The 17761-nt window shown below is 39.0% G+C and overlaps 1 protein-coding gene across 1 annotated transcript in view; it reads left to right on the forward strand.

The window, feature by feature from the left end:
• The first annotated feature begins 9977 nt into the window (after positions 1-9977).
• LRRC72 (leucine rich repeat containing 72) overlaps positions 9978-17761 on the forward strand; it is a 42078-nt gene continuing 34294 nt past the window's right edge. The window contains exons 1-2 of the mRNA XM_019443511.2: positions 9978-10130; positions 15902-15975. Coding sequence (XP_019299056.2) covers positions 10038-10130; positions 15902-15975 — 167 coding nt within the window. The 5' untranslated portion in view covers positions 9978-10037. The remainder of the gene's footprint in view (positions 10131-15901; positions 15976-17761) is intronic.

Consider the following 17761-nt stretch of genomic DNA (forward strand, 5'->3'; position numbering starts at 1 on the left):
AGACCACACAGGGGGTGTGCTCTGGAACAGAGTGAATAGCCAGGGCCTGTGGGAGGCAGAGTCTGTAGTGACAAGAGAGTGAGATGCCTTCGTTCCCACACAAGGATGTGATTGGATTGTTTGAATCATTGTTTGGGCTGGCAAGGAAGTGAAACCTGCCACTCAGGGACAGGCAGCAATTGTATTCATTCTGTTGGATAAGGAGGGTTGCTTGGCTAGGACACTCTGCCTGTGGGAAGAGAGTGAGGAGGGGGACATGAGTTAGGTCATTCTAGGCCCTCCCAGGTTTGGATATTAAGGCAGTACGTGTAATATTAACTTTAGGTCTTACACCACATAGCTTCACCACCACGAATAGACACCCCCCCCCCCTTTCCCCTTAGTTACAACTTGAAAAATCTAGGAGTGATTATTCTACTTAGCCTATCTTGGATTATGTGCCCATTCTTGATGCCAGGAGTTTAGAGAGCTGTAATTACCAGCCTCCCTGGGCCATGAGATCCAGGATGAAGTAGTGCCTCTCTTTTCAAATGGTGAGGGTGATCAAGAGACAGTATAATTCCGGATCATCTTTCCTTTCTCTCTCTCCTGTTTCTCTGTATTTCTGCTCTCTTTTTTCTTGTCTTGACTCTGTCTCCTCTCTTCTCTTCATTCCCTTTCCCTTATGTTTTTCTCCCCTTTTGCTCTCTCTCCTTTGTTTTATTAGCTCACTCTCCTTCCCATATTTCCCCACCTGTTTTTAATAATCTGTGCCTGCAAAAGTGTCATGAAGCCATCACCTATACAAATGGTAGGGATCTGGTGGCCTTTAGCTTGATTTCTGCTTCTTCCTGCATAATCCAGATCACTAGGGAAAGGCTAAATTGGACAGAGCCTAAATGAGCTGTTTGTCTATCTTTTCTATCCAAATATAAGGAAAATTGCCAAGCATCTTGGAAACCATTCCCCAATGTGGAAACACATTTTATTTCTTCGTTATAACCTAAAAAGGATTCATGAAACAAAAATTATTTTCTAAAACTTTAGAAGCATTAAACTTGAAATGCAAAAAACCTCTCAATGTCTTTGTACTTCTTCTGAAAAAGATTTCTTCTGAACTACTTTCCAAAATGTAGTGTCTATAATTAAAATGATTATTGAACCTTTGTCTCCTACTTGCTTTGTGTGAAAAGTTGGTAATGAAAGCATCTTTAATAAGAACCTTACAGCTGAATAAAGGCAATAAAGAGCACACAGTTATTACAGTCAATAAGACAGTTTGGAATTATGTACAAGAGTAATTGAAACACTTCAGGCTCTGAGAAAATAATAGAAACATCTTTAATAATCTATTTGAATACCAGCCAATATCAAGCAGAACCAAACATAATTAAAGTATGTTTAGAGCTATGGGTACTAATACTATTTGCTTCATAACTCCTTTTCTTTGGAGAGTGCCTTATTCACATTCTCCAGTCCTTGGCAGAGTATCTGATTGATGGTAGGGATTCAGTCAATTTCAATGCCTGACTGAATGAATGAGTGCATAAAGGAAGGATGTTGGGTCATCTCATGCAGAAAGAAGACTCCTTTAAATGGCTTGATGGCCCACGCTGGCCACACACGGTAACCTAGGCTTCCTGAAGCTAATTTGGGAGTCTCTCCCTGTCACTTTAGTATGGAAGGAAATAAGAGCAACAAATAATCTGTCCCCAAGAATCCTGGATGCCACTGCTAACAATGATCTTATTATGCAAAACTAATCTAAGCCATAAAGGAAAATGACTTCGGGGCGCCTGGGTGGCGCAGTCGGTTAAGCGTCCGACTTCAGCCAGGTCACGATCTCGCGGCCCGTGAGTTCGAGCCCCGCGTCAGGCTCTGGGCTGATGGCTCGGAGCCTGGAGCCTGTTTCCGATTCTGTGTCTCCCTCTCTCTCTGCCCCTCCCCCGTTCATGCTCTGTCTCTCTCTGTCCCAAAAATAAATAAAAAACGTTGAAAAAAATTAAAAAAAAAAAAAAAAGGAAAATGACTTCCAAGCTGAGTCTTCATTCTAAAATTTACTTTAAAATCTATGGGAGTATAGAGAAGAAAATCTTAGCAGTTTTGGATCCCTGAGCCTCTGAGATGGGGCGCCTGAGTGCCTCACTCAGTTGAGTGTTCGACTCTTGATTTTCTCTCCGGTCATGATCCCAGGGTCGTGCGATTGAGCCCTGCGTTGGGCTCCACTCTGAGTGTGAAGCCTGCTTAGGATTCTCTCTCTCTCTCTCTCTCTCTCTCTCTCTCTCTCTCTCTCTCTGTCTTTCTCTTCCTCTGCCCGTCTCCCCCCACTCTTTCTCTCTTAAATAAAGGGGAAAAAAAAAAAACTTTAAAAAAGAGTTTCGGAGAAAACAATGTATTGAGACATAAAACACCCCCAATATAATACCCAAAGTTTGACAAAACAATAGTACTCTATTCTGTCCCATTTTTTAAAAATATATATTGCATTTAAAAAGTTTTCATAAAAAGACTTTAAAAAATTGTTTATTGACTTGCCAATAGTATTATTTGGGTAATGATTTTTTTTTAAAGTCAACACAACACAATTTAGATTAAGTTGTAGTTTAATAAAAAATTTTTTTGAAGTTATCCTTCAATTAAATTACATTATGATAAAAGAGTCAAATTTATTTTTACATCTAAACATGTGGTTGCATGTAGCTAACATTCCAAGAGTAAATTTATCTTTCCAGATTTAAATATTAATCTGGAAATTGTCAGGATGAGAAATTTTGTCAAATGTTTACTACATATGGTAACAGGGACAAGGATTCTTTTGAAAATAACTGAATTGACTAGAGAAATGTGACTTTTTGGCCTTCCTTGTACTTGTAATTTAAATTCATACATACATATAATACAATAATACACATATAAATGCATTAGTTATCTATTGCTGCATAACAAATTACTTCAAAATTTAGCAGCTTCAAATAGTAAACATTTATTATTTCCATTTTGAGTGTCAGGACTCTGAGTGTGGCTCACCTGGGTGCCTCTGGGTCAGAATCTCTCAGAAGGCAGCAAGCCAGGCCAGGGCTATAGTTATCTCAAGGCTTCAGTAGAGGGGCATCTACTCCCAAACTGACTCACACAGCTATTGGCAGACTTCAGGTCCTCTCTCCGGCTGTTGGCCAGAGACAACAATACCTTGTCATGTGGGTCTATAGGTCAGCTCACAACATCATGCAAGTTTACCTCAGACCAGGCCACAGAACAAGACAGAGGGTCCTCAAGACAGAAATTACAGTCCTTTTATAACCTAATTTCAGAAGTGATATCCCATCCTCCTGCCACATTCTATTTACTAGAAGTGAGTCCATAAATCCAGCCCATGTGCAAGGGGAGAGGATTACACAAGGATATGAAAACCAGGAGAGAAAAAGATCATTGGGGGCATTGAAATGTTGTCTAGTAGTAAGGTGTGTGTGTGTGTGTGTGCACGTATGTGTGTGAATGTATATGTATACATACATACATGCATGCATGTACATACTCCCACACATGTATAGAGAGAGAACTTATGCTTCAGATGTCTGATTGTTAAATCATATATGTGACAAAATACAGTATTCTGACTAGCATTTATAAGACTTCTCTGCCAATTTAGGATAAATTTCTCTGTATCAATAACTCATGAAGTCTAAATTGAACAAGGTAAGGGAAGGATTAGTTATTTTAATGACATCACACAATGAAATCCTATAATGGAAATTCATTTTAAAGAACCATATGACTTCTCTACCCAGTTACCATGCTAATTTCAGGTAGGAGGTCTTCTGTTCCAGGCTCCATTATTTAAAATCCCCTGCTCTCAGGATGCCTGGGTGGCTCAGTTGGTTAAACAATTTACTTTGATCTCAGCTCAGGTCTTGATCTCAGGGTCATGAGTTCAAGCCCCATGTTGGGCTTCATGCTAGGCATGGGTCTACTTAAAAAACTAAATTAAATTAAATTAAATTAAATTAAATTAAATTAAATTAAAAGATAAAAGCTCCTGCTCAGGTCTTCCTCTGGCCTCCCTACCCCCTGATCCTGCCCACCCCATGGGACAAGTGGATGAGCTCACCAGGAGTTCTTGTCCCCTCATCTTTTCCACACTCTATACCTAGAACCCTGATGGGCATGTTCTCCTCTATTCACAAGGGATAGTCAAAGGGTGGCTTTGTGAGGGCATAGATAGAGAGTAGACATGGGGCCCACTGATCTTGGGAGAAAATGTAAAACCACACTGAAGCCAGCACAGGTTTAGAATTGAAAATTATATTATTTGGTTAAGCTGGAGTTCTGTCTAGAGGTTTTTTAGCTGTTCCAGGTAGTCTAGGAATGTTTCCAAACTTGAACCACCTCCTGTTCCTATTAAGGTAGCTATTTGGAGGATTGTGTGTGAATTTTGGGAGAAAATGGGTTTATGTAAGTAAGCACTAGAAATGACTCTTTTCCTGAGAGACTTCAAGAAAAATACATATGGGCAATATTCCTTTAGAACCATGGTGACAAATGTGTCACAGGGTTGGCAAGAGACTGATGCTTCTCTATTTGCTCAGAACCCACAATCACTCTGACAATTTAAACAATGGCAACACTTAGAACATCAGGTAATAGCATCTTGGGCATAGATTCTGGGGATCAGCGAAGGGGTACTTTGAGGACAGAGAAATAGTTTATCTCAGCAGTCTGCTAGGCAGCAGGCATTAGCCAGGAAGAGGAAAGCAAGGGAAGACAGTTGTACAGGATGCTACAAGATGACCTGAATCACTGGGTGACTTTAAGAAATAACTGGGGGGGGTGGGGGGGGGCGGAGGGGACTGGGTGGCTCAGTCGGTTGAGCGTCTGACTTCGGTTCAGGTCATGATCTCGCAGTTTGTGGGTTCGAGCCCCGCGTCAGGCTCTGTGCTGACAGCTCAGGGCTTGGGGCCTGCTTCGGATTCTGTGTCTCCCTCTCTCTCTGCTCCTCCTCTGCTCACACTCTGTCTCTGTCTTAAAAATAAATAAAGTTTAAAAAAAATTTTTTTTTAAAAAGAAAGAACTGGGAAGCTCTATAGATCTAGCTTGTAGGGCTTAAGTCATTTCCATCTGCATGTTAAAAGTTAAACAACTAACATGAAATGAAGATTCACAGAAATGAAAGACCTAAGCATGAGAAAGGAAGCCATCAAAATCCCAGAGATGAAAGCAGGCCAAAACCTCTTTGACCTCGGCCACAGAAACTTCTTATTCAACACATCTGCAGAGGCAAGGGAAACAAAACCAAAAATGAACTATTGGGACCTCATCAAAATAAAAATCTTCTTCACAGTGAAGGAAACAATCAGCAAAACTAAAAGGAAACCGAAGGAATGGGAGAAGTTATTTGCAAATGACATATCAGATAAAGGGTTAGTATTCAACATCTATAAAGAACCTATCAAACTCAACACCCAATAAACAAACAATCCAGTGAAGAAATAGGCAAAAGACATGAATAGACACTTTTCCAAAGAAGACAACCAGATGGCTAACAGATACATAAAAAAATGCTCAACATCACTCATCGTCAGTGAAATACAAATCAAAACCACATGAGATACCACCTCACACCAGTCAGAAAGGCTAAAATTAACAACTCAGGCAACAACAGATACTGGCGAGGATGTGGAGAAAGGGGAACTCTTTTGCACTGCTGGTGGGAATGCAAACTGGTGCAGCTACTCTGGAAAACAGTATGGAGGTTACTAAAAAAACTAAAAATAGAACTACTCTATGACCCAGCAATTGCACTACTAAGTATTTACCCAGAGGATACAGGTATGCTGTTTTGAAGGATCACATGCACCCCAATGTTTATAACCGCGCTGTTGACAATAGCCAAAGTATGAAAAGAGCCTAGATGTCAAATCAAAAAAAAAAAAAAAAAAAAGAAAAGAAATCTTCCCATTTGTAACAACGTGGATGGAACTAGAGGCTATTACGCTAAGTGAAATTAGCCAGTTAGAGAAAGACAAATATCATATGACTTCTCTCATATGATGGAATTTAAGATACAAAACAGATGAACATAAGGGAAGGGAAGCAAAAATAATATAAAAACAGGGAGGAGAACAAAACATAAGAGACTCTTAAACAGAGAACAAACTGAGGGTTGCTGTAGGGGTTGTGGGTGGTGGGATGGCTAAATGGGCAATGGGCAGTAAGGAAGGTGCTTGTTGGGATGAGCACTGGGTGTTATACATAGGGGATGAATCACCAGATTCTAGGCCTGAAATCATTATTACACTATATTCTAACTTACTTGGATGTAAATTGAAAAAGAAAAAGAAAAAGAAAAAAGAAAAATCAAAGAAAAAAAATACAGATAACTAATAGGCATTTCAAAGCTACTCATCTTCACTAAACAAATTAAAGCACTGAGATAAAATTTTTCTCCAATTAGTTTGGCAAAATTCAATAAAATGTCATCCTATACAGATAGGAACATTCCTAGATATGACTCATTAATACCATCAAGGAATTTCACCTGATGTAACATCCAGAAGCATTTATTACAGCATTGATTATCACAGCAAAAAAGAAAAAAAAATTGGCCCAACATAAATGTCCATCAATATAGTAATGAATAAATAAACCATAAGAATAATTACAATGGAATATAATACAAAAATTCAATTCAGTAGTTGAGTTTAAAAGATGGAAGTTCATGAGATGGTAAAGAGAAATATGAAGGCTGAATAAATTATATGGACACTTTTCATTAAAAGGAAAAAACCTACATAGGCAGAAGCAAGTGAGTGAGCCACAGTTTCATAGAGGCTGGAAGATGATATGAGAGTTCTGGGTCAGAGACTCGGGACGGTTTAGTATTCACAGTAACAAGCACAACCAGAGTATGTGTATTTGCACCAATTCCTCCAGCCACAATTTCCAGAGACCTGAGAATCAGGCCAGATGATGTGGTCACATATAATGGGTTGTGTTGGAGGAGAGGAACCCTGAACTTGGAAAACCCAAATATTTTATACTAGGCAGTAAAAGCCTGCCTGGTCTCATCTTTATCATAAGGGAGACATTACATTTATTATGCTGCTTAGTAAAAAACCAAAAATACACCTACTCTTTGCTCAGGAGGCAGACACTATATCTTCCAAGGCTATTCATTATAAAAATTTTAAATATAGTCCTGAATAAAAGCAGTCAGTGCCTCTTCCTGTAAGACTTGCAGTAACATGAAAGACTCACGGAGAATTCCATGAATTCTCAATATTCTATTTCATTCGCATTTTGTGTCAACAAACAAAAAAATTGTAGCTGTCAATTAAAATGATATATCATTTTACCAAAACTTAAAACAATGAAAATGTTGATACTCTGCTTATCAAATATCATAAAAAGATATATTTATACATATAAGAATATGCTTTGATTGTGGGTGATTATGTTGCTCATTCTCTGTACATTCTTTACAGTAGAAAATGACAGATAATGATGATTTTATATAATAAATATTTTTTAGCCACTTGGAAAAATAGCATCCAGACTTATTACTGCCCTAATTACTCAGGGCAAAATTAGGAAGATAATATTTAAAAAAATTATTTAGCTTTAAAGATAACCATCACATGCATATTTTTTTTCTCACATATTTTCCACTGAAAAATGGTTCTTAAAAAACAATTATATGTCAACAACTCAACAAGAATCTTTCATTCTGAGAATAACACACATTACCTGTCTAGAAGAATGTAATTAAATAATAGATTTTTGTGCTAAACTTTCAACTTCTTCATTTTACTATTAAAGGAACACTTAATCCGCAGAGACATTAAGTGACCTGACAGTGGCCAACAACTAGTTAATGTCAGAGCTGAGACCAAACCCCACATGCCCTGACTTGGAGCACAGGCTCTTTCTTCTTATCCAAAGCCACATACATGATACGATAGAGCTTTCAAACTGGGGTATGCATACCCCTGCAGGCAATGGCAGCGTGCCAGGGAGGTAAAGCCACAGGATAAACACAGGGTGTCTTGCCTCAATGTAAATATTACTCAAAGATTTGAGGGAAGTTAGGGGGAGCAACTTTATTTTTATACTAAAACAAGATTGATTATAAAGCAGAATGTACATTTTACATGGATTTTTCAAAATTCAAGCTGAATTCCTCAGGCTAGACTCCCATCTCATGGAGGTAAAAAAAATCTCTCTGCTCACTCTGCTAAGGATGCTTCTTTTATAAAAACGTGATACCACCCATGTGAGGATTTCTATGATGTTCCTTTACCAAAAAAGTACTTCACTAACCTCCATCTTTGACATTCCATAATTAAATTTGCATTATTTTAGTCTTCATGATCAGTTAAATGGTGAATTTTTCTCCAAGAGAGAACACATTAAGACCCTATAATAAATGAGTTCCTGAGTTCCTTTACTAAAATAGATTTTTTTTTAATTTCTTTTTTCTTCTTAATCAACATTAAGTAAAAAGATTTTTTAAATAAGGATAAAATTTTTAAATGTAATCTTAGTAGAAATTATCTGCTTAGTAGTTTACTTACGTAAGATGCTCCATAAAAGTATTTTGCATATGATTCTAATACTCGCATGTGTATAATGTACAAAAACGAGCAAATAGTATGTACTCCCATTTTTTCATGTAGCATCTACGTGAATGATAATCTGAAATTATATAACTCATATTCACAGCAAAAAGGGACAAATAAATTATTTTATGCATTTTCTCAGTGGATCATTCCTCTCAACTGATTTTTACTTCTGGGATAAAAACCACTTCAACACTCTCAGATAATTACTCCTGTGATAACTGGGTACACGCTTACCCACCCACCTCCACCAGACCCAAATACTTTTAAGAAGTACTAAAAGAGTGTGTGTTTGATTTCTCTACCGAGACAGTTTTGAACACTCTATCCCAACACCAGCATTTTTTTTTAATGCAAGTAGCCTGACTTATTTCTAAAAGCTACATTTAATTTTTAGATTTCAAGTTCAAATTTGGACCCACGCAACCAACTCATACAATTGAACCAACGTTTACTAAATGCAGTGTACTCAGCCTTGGCAGAAAATAGTGATGGCACAGACAGATCTCAAGCATCCCAAGCTAGAGGGAAACAAAACTCACATGAACAAGATCACATGACAGCCTATGCAAGAGGTTCCAATGGAACTAGGGGATCCAAAAAGTAAAAAAAAAAAAAAAAAAAAGACTTAGAGATTGGAAGAGACTTGCAAAAACAGTGACTCAACTTACCCATTTTCTGTCAGAGGGAGGACTTCTCAGCTACTCACCCAACATGCTCTTCACAATAAGATCCGCCAAGAGTTCCATTTTTCTGTGCACCTGGAATCGTGGGACTCCTCCATAATGCCACCTCCGTGCCCATCCTAAGACTAGGTCTAGGATTAAGCAAGTTAGACATTGGCCTTAGTTCAAAAACGTAAGGTATTCAAAGTCAGCAATCAAAATAAATGTCTTAGGCAATATTTTTTCTTAGAAATTCAAAATTAATACAGCAGCATTCATGAGAGGCGGAATGTCAAAATTTTAAATAAAGGCAGGATTAGCGGTACTGATTTTTTCCTTTTTCCTACAAGCTCCACTAGGGTTCCACAGGGTGTACCTTCATCCCCAGCCTCCTCGTGGCGGTCAGTGGTACATCTAATTTTCAGAGAGCTGCGTTTTCTGATACTTAGAGCTCAAATCAATGACATTATTATTACTGGGAGACTGCCTTTGGGGTGCTCTCTCGCACTCTGGTATACATAGCTGATCACCTGCTCTCTGGCATCCACAGCACGCTTCCCCGCACCCCGGGGAAACAGGAGTGCGTCCAGGGTGTAACGTGATGGACGCTGCAGGGCCACACGTGAAAACGTCACAGAAGTCAGCGACTGCCTTCAAATCTTCCCTAGTTTGGATTGGTTTCTAGTTGCCGACTTTGCGGTAACTGTTGGTAACAGAACAATGAGCTGCGGGCTGGGCTGGCTGGATAGAAGGTGCTGCTGGCCTCCTGGGTGCCCGGATGGCCTGGGCCCCTGACCATCTGGCCCGCGCCTTCAGACACTCAACGCGCGTAGTCAGTGTTCCGGAAACTGCCCTGGAGATCAGCCTCAGGGTGAGCGGTGCCCTCTTCTCCAGGCCACGAACCCTTGGAATCCTGCGCCAAAGCCCCAGTCAGTTGGAGGCCGCCAGGTGGGGTCGGGCCGGAGGGGGTGCAACCACGGCAAACCCCAGGCCCTGCGCTGGGGCTCGGGGTCCGTAATCTCCAGGGTAGGGTTTGGGGGTGCCTCTGTTCCACACTAGTGGACCGACATGAACCTTTTCCGGCTTGCCATCTGCCGCATATATAACAATGGCGGTTTAGGGAGTAGGCGAGAAAGACATAATCTTGGAGTCTTGACTCTCCAGCAAATATATATAACCCGGAAATGCCATTCCCTGAAATGGCATTTCTTCTTTGATGGACAGTAAAAGCAGAGTTGAGGGCAGTTAAGATAAAGGCTTAAAGAATGTTTGGGGAAAAAATGTCAGAAGTGTTAGACATAGGAGCTAGCCAAGTGTTGAAGGGTTCTTGGATTTGTCTGGAAAGGCTTGGGGCTACCATGGAAATCAAGGCTGGGGTTCTCTAAGGAACTGAAGCTCCTGACAGTAAGTCCTAACTAAGCTATGGTGCATGTGAGTTGCATGTAGCTATAGGAGTTTATCATCAGAATACATAAATCATCAAAGAGAATCTTTCTTCTATAGATTCTGATGTGGACTTCATTCTTCTGGGATTTAACAATTCCACAATTATCAAACATTTTTTTTTCTGTTTTATCTAGATCCTAAGGCATCAGGGCAGTGGAGGAAGCTTGCTGCTATCTTCCCTGTGCCAGAACTGCCCACACCCCAATTCCATGTTGGATTGCTTTTATTTCCCTGGTTTGTTAACCAGTTAATTGGAAATCTGTTCACACTCATCAGACAACTGACATTGTTGTCCAGATTCAACACCTTTTCTGAGTAATGAATACCCTCTACCTACTACCTTACATAACACTGCAGATTCAGATTCTAGTTTCTTGAGGGGCACCAGGGTGGCTCAGTCGGTTAAGCATCCAACTCTTGGTTTCTGCTTAGGTCATGATCTTCCGGTTCCTGAGTTCAAGCTCTGCATCAGGCTCTCTGCTGACAGTATAGAACCTGCTTCATATCCTCTGTCCGCCCCCCCTGCTCCTTCCTTGCTCTCTCTCTCTCAAAAGTAAAATTAAATTAAATTAAATTAAATTAAATTAAATTAAATTAAATTAAATTAAATTAAAAAACATTAAAAAAATAACAAATCCTACCTTCTTGAAATTTGCTTTCTTGGCTCCCACTCTGCTCTTGTTTCTCCTAACTTTGTGAGCATTCTCCCAAACCCCCTTCCTTCCGCTCTCCCAACCCAATTCCCTCCTGTCTATAAATGGAGACACCTGCCAACCATCTAACCTGGGTCCCGCTCCCTCCTCTGTAGGGACCTGACTCACCACGCTGTGCATACCCACCCTGACATCTCTGGTGAGATCCACACTTCCACCTGCAGCTTTCTGGTGGATGTCTCGACCCGTGTGTCCCAGCCGCCAGCGCCACAGTTTCAGCATTTCCAGCTGAATTCACTTTCCCTTCCAAGACACCTCCTCCTCTTCATGTCCTCACATGATCATCACCACCTGTGACTTTGCTCACCCTTGTTCTCAACCTTCTTATTTGCCAGTTGCCATCCGTTCTCTCCGTTCTCTCCGCACACCCTCTGTCCTGTCTGTTTGGCACTCATTCCTGCTTGCCACTCTCCTGGGGCCTCGCCCTGATTTGCCAGTGGCAGCCGTGCCTCCCACCTGCCGTTGTCTCTGCGCCTCAGCCGATCGTACCTGTTCCGCCTGCTAGAGTCTTCTTCCTGAGGCCTTGCTTTGTCACAACTTTTCTGCAGTTTAAACATCCCTTAATTCCTATTGCCCCAGAATGGAGTCCAGTGCTGAATTAATCACTCCAGAGTTCTCAAGCCCCTTGTTTTAGAGTACCAGCACAGCAAGGGCACCAACAGAGATGGAAGAAAAATGTCTTTCAAATACCTTGATATTGGAGAGTGTTTAAAAGCATGGATGTAGTTATGATGGGAAAAAAAGAGAACTTTGTTGGACTCTCTTGCGCTGACTTTATCATGTTGCTAAAATATGTATTTCATATATATCTTATAAAATGAAATTGATTTTAAGTTACAGATTACATACAACATGTGATTTTAAGTTTGAGTTCTTCGGGCCTATAAAAGTTTTGTTTGCACGGTGAGTAAGTGCACACTTCCGAGCACAGATAATATGACGCCAATCCACCTTTCTTAGTATATTTCTCACAATTACCTTCCACAGGCCTTTCACTGCATTCAAAGACCACAAACCACACATGTGTCATACTTTCTTTCCTTGCTTCTTCTCCATTGTGTATTTGCTCCCTTCTGATTAGAAACACGCTCATCAATATTCTGTTTTTAATTTCTCATTACCCTTTCAGGTCCAGCCTAACTGTCACTCATGCCCTGAAATGTTCGTGGAGTTCCTAGGCTGACAGTAATTTCTTCTCCCTCTGTATTCATCAGAGCATATCCTCATTGTCCCATATCCCTTAACACCTGTAACCTTCCTTTACAGCTCTGTGTGTCCTGTGCTCTCTGAGTAAAAGCTTTACTCACAGACAGCGGACACCTTACCTGATTCATCACTACATTTATTCGCTAGTCTAATAAACTAAACTAGTCACCACCTGAACTAAGCACTCGGGGGTCTGTGGTTCAGCAAATGATGGAACCACTATTTTAAAAATGGTCCATCTTAAAGAATGCTGTTTTCTGCAGCTGCTACGGAAATGGTACGATGTTTTCTCAAAAAATTGCACATAGGATTACCATATGATCCAGCAATCCCACTTCTGAGTATATTACACTCAAAGGAAGTGAAAACTGGGACTCAAATTGATGTTTGTACACCCATGTTCATAGCGGCGTTATTGGCAAAAACCAAAAGATGGTTGCAACCCAAGTGTCCATAGACTGATAAATGGAACAACAAAATGTAGTAAATACCTATGAAAAAATATTATTCAGCCTTAAGAAAGAAGGAAATTCTGACACACACTACGACATGGGTGGACCCTGGAGACATTATGCTAAGTGAAATTAACCAGGCATAAAAGGACAGATATTGTCTGATTCCGCTTAGGTGAGGTACCTGGAGTAGTCAAATCCATAGAGAGAGAGAACTGAAGGATGGTTGCCGGAGGGCTGGAGGAGGGGGAAGTTAGTGTTTAACGGGTACAGAGTTTCATCTGGGGAAGAATAAAAACTTCTGGAGATGGATGGTGGCCACGGTTGCACTACCATGTAAATGCACTCAATGCCACAGCACTGTACCATTAAAATAGTAAATTCCATGTTATATATATTTTACCACAATAGAAACAGAGTTCAGGGAATGAATGCTTGTTGTGCGTCTTTAGATGAAAGGGATATGCTGCTCGTGAAGTTGTGTGTTGATTGGGACCTGGAACTGCTCCACCACGGATGCTCTGAAACTTGAAACTTCTTGGCACGTTTTCGTGTTCTTTGGCACTTTGACATTAATACTTGTTACTAGATTCATACCAAATTTTTGGTTGGAAAGAAACATACCATGATTAAAAGCTGTGTAAATAATTACACCAGCGATTTGCATATTATGCTGATTGTTTCAATTTCCCTTTTCATCTCTTCATTTTCAAAATTTGACTCAAATCCTTACAATATTTATTCTACATTTTCAAAGTTTGTGTCAATTTCCAATTACTGAATTAATATGTACTTCTTAAAATATCCCAAAATTATTTTTAAATGTACAGGTTAGAAAATGAAAGTCCCCCATGATCTCAAGTGATAACTTTTGTTACCGACTTGGAGTGTGTACAAATGCACACATGTATGTGTATACATGTCATTGGTAACAAAAATGGTATTAGCACATGTTATACTGCCAATGGCATTTTTACTTTTGGATATCTTTATATGTTTAGATATCTGTCTGTATATATTTTTAAGCTACTACACTATATTCTTGTGAAGTTACATGTTAATGTAACCTATATTCCAATAAAGGGGGCATATTTCACAAATATAGAAAATGTATGCTGAGATGAACAATGAACTTCACATTGTGTGTGTGTGTGTGTGTGTGTGTGTGTGTGTGTGTGTGTGCGTGCAGGTACACGCACATATACAGACTAGTATATTTTTGAGTGCTAGGTGTAGAATGGCGGAATTGAGTTAAAAGCCCGTTTAAAACTTTCATGGAGAGCTGCAAATTGTTAATTCTACTTTGGCTGGATTTTAACATCCCAAACACTTTAACACACTTGCAATTGGCTGCTTATAGTAGAAGCTGATAGTTTAGATTGTTAAGTTAAAATATCCAGATCCAGATGCCTAAGCCTGATCTAGTGGGTTTATCCAAGCCCCCAATTCAGCTTGCTCTTTATAGAGTCACAAAATGCCCTGATGGAAATGCCTCCACCTGAGCCAATGAGTTCTCTAAGCCCCAAGATCCACCTTGTGTAACAAGGTAACAAAGGAAGTTTGGGAAATACATTAACAGTGACTCTCAATCCCTGGTATATCTATCTTCCTCTCTTCTTTCAATATTTGTTCATTCCATTAAATCTAACTCTTCTTAACATCCTCTACTAAATGACAAAGCTATTGTCAAAATTTCATAAATCACTGACAACACAACCTCACCACCCACGACAAATCCCAGCTGAAATTTGGTGATTGTTTTGACTCTGATAATTACAATGTTTATAAGATTCCAGTAGTGCAACAATTATACTTTCCACTTTTGTTGTGTCTTGTTAGCTTTACTCCTTCATGGCAAATTATAGATGGGCTTTAATTTCTCTGTATCATTTTAGGCCATGTGGCTTGTAAATGTTATTTTGTAATTTAGCAAAGGCTCTTAAAAAGAAAAAGCAAAGCACTTAAATTGCTGTTGTTGGATTTGTATTTTCAAAACAAAGCCTATGGGAATAAAAATTACTTCTTTCCCATCAAAAATTCCCACGGTGCAAGTATGTTAGTAACTCGTGAAAAATGAAGATACTGTTCCTTCGCAAAGAAAGGGAAATGATATCTATTCACTTATTCATTGGTCTGACGTTTATTGAGAAGTTACAATGTGAAACACCTGTACAATAATATGTATTGTATCCTACTCTACCTGCAATGGTGATACCAAGGATCTTCTGTAAGCTTTATGAAAAAGCTACCAAATATGAATTCTTCATGTTTGAAAGAACATTTAAGAATATTTAAAGACCAAATCATTCGGCCGCATAGAAAATCAAAAACATGCTTTTGGGAGCACCTGGGTGGCTCAGTCGATTAAGCATCCAACTTAGGCTCAGGTCATGATCTCATGGTTCATGGGTTTGAGCCCTGCATTGGGCTCTGTGCTGATAGCTCAGAGCCTGGAGCCTGTTTCAGATTCTCTGTCTCCCTCTCTCTCAGGCTCTCCCCTGTTCACATTCTCTCTCTCTCTCAAAAATAAATAAAACATTTAAAAAAAAACTTGCTTTTGGTTAATATGTACACATACAAACTTTTTTCTTTTTGATTAAAAATTATTTACACATCTGTGCCCAGGATTAAGGATAATGAAATTCAACCACAAAAATGATTAAATAATATATAATTGTAGTGTTGAAATTTATTAGTTTAGAGTGGTTGCCTCCTTATTCACCTTTCTTTTGATCTTCTTGTAGACGTTATTGTTATTGACTGCAAATGTCTCTGTATTTTTGCTCAGTGGAATGTGGCTTGACAGATTAATTATATGTTATCAGGCAGTTGAAGATCAGCTAAAGATATGTGGCCACAAGAGGGATGCTGATGTCTTTGAGCTGTTCCTTTCTCAAAAGTAAGTGTCCTTTATATAAGAATTAGAAGAGCATCATATTATAATGTTTCACAGATTCACATGTTCTTTTCCATTGTTTTCCCCAAGGACTGGCTAGGCAAGTACCAACCTCTAATTACTTTACCATTCACTGGCGTCTCTATTAGAAAGGCGAAATTAAAATAGATAAAAACAAAGATTATGGAGCCAGGCTGAGTGTGAATCCCAGCTCTGTCTCTTCCAGCTGTGTAATCTTGGGCATGCCATAAAACTTAGGATTGTCAGATTTACCAAATAAACATACAGCAAGTCCAGTTATATGTGAGTTTCAGAGAAACAGAGGAATATAATTTTTCTTTATTATTAAGTATGTCTTACACTTCCTTGGGTTTCTCTGAAATGCACATGTAAATGGGACTCATATTTTATCTACCATGGCTTCTGCCTGAGTATAACAATGCTATCTGCTTCACAAGGTTGTTGGGTGAAGATTAGGTGTGATAGTAGAAAGTAGAGGGCCTGGTTGACAGTAAGCACTCAGTGAGCATTAATACAGTTAATATTATTACTGTTATTACAGAATGGCGGCTCATTATACCTCTGTACTATAATAATAATCCTATTATATTATACCCCTAGCCAACAACCCCTGTACTAATTTTACAGGTAAGTAAGAAAACCTCTTCCTGTAACAACCCCCTTTCATGCCCCTCCAACTCCCCAAGGTGGGAGAGGTAATGTGGGCTCTTCTACAGAGTAGTCACAATGCCTGAGATAGAACCCCATGTGTAGGAGGAAGATGAAGTTATGGGTTAGACTGGACCACAGTTTTTACTAGCCAACAAGTGACATCTGTGCGGCTATACTTTGAATTTAATAACAATGACCCTACTCCTACTCTTCTTTCCCCCCTTTCATGCTTTTCAATCTCTATGAATTCTATGTATTATTTTAAAATAGGCTAGACATATTTCGACTCATGTAATCTTTGGAACTCAGCTACTTTTTAAAGCAAATGTCTCACTCTATCATTGAAGTCAGTCACTTTATTGCTGGTGATTTGTGGAAATCCTTTATTAATAAACATATTTCTTTTGTGATGTATAATTTTTTTAGATTAATAAGTGCAGAGAAAAATATTTATCTTGGTAACGTTTCTAAATCTCTCTATAGTAACGGAAAAAAGAGCTGGCCAATTTAGGATTTTTAAAAATGGGTATTTTAGAATGGAACAGATATAGTAGATAATTCTGACACACTTAAAGTCATGCTTTGAATCTCTCTATAGATCAATTAGCTTTATAATACATATTTTATGTGGCCAAAGATCGCATCTCTAAGCCTTTCATGATTTTAACATCTGTGTAGTACAAGGGTAAGCAGATAACAATAAGAAAAGCTTTAAAACACTAGAAAAAAATAGAAATATTGATCCTCTGACAGTGAGTAATTACTGGTCTTCTCAACTAAAGGACAATACATTTTATATCCTAAGAATACTAAGTTATCATTTAATACATCTGGGTACAAAAACTATATGTATTTCTCAGCCCAGACACCACTAAACTGGGTAAACTAGGTTATTTGTTGGAGTCTCTGTTGCCAAACAGGAAAACAAAACAAAATAAAACAACAACAAAATCAACTATTTCCTTGAGTAATCATGGAGAATGCATACTGTGACAACAGAACTAACATGTTATTGTCGCCATAAGTCATTGCCATCATTAGTCGTAGGATTTCTTCTCTTTGTCTTCCACTGGCATCACCCCGAAATAAAGGGCAACAGCCCTTTATTGATTTCTAA

The sequence above is a fragment of the Panthera pardus genome, unplaced genomic scaffold (genome assembly GCF_024362965.1).
Source record: "Panthera pardus isolate Hobbes unplaced genomic scaffold, ASM2436296v1 HiC_scaffold_8, whole genome shotgun sequence".
Taxonomy (NCBI): Eukaryota; Metazoa; Chordata; class Mammalia; order Carnivora; family Felidae; genus Panthera; species Panthera pardus.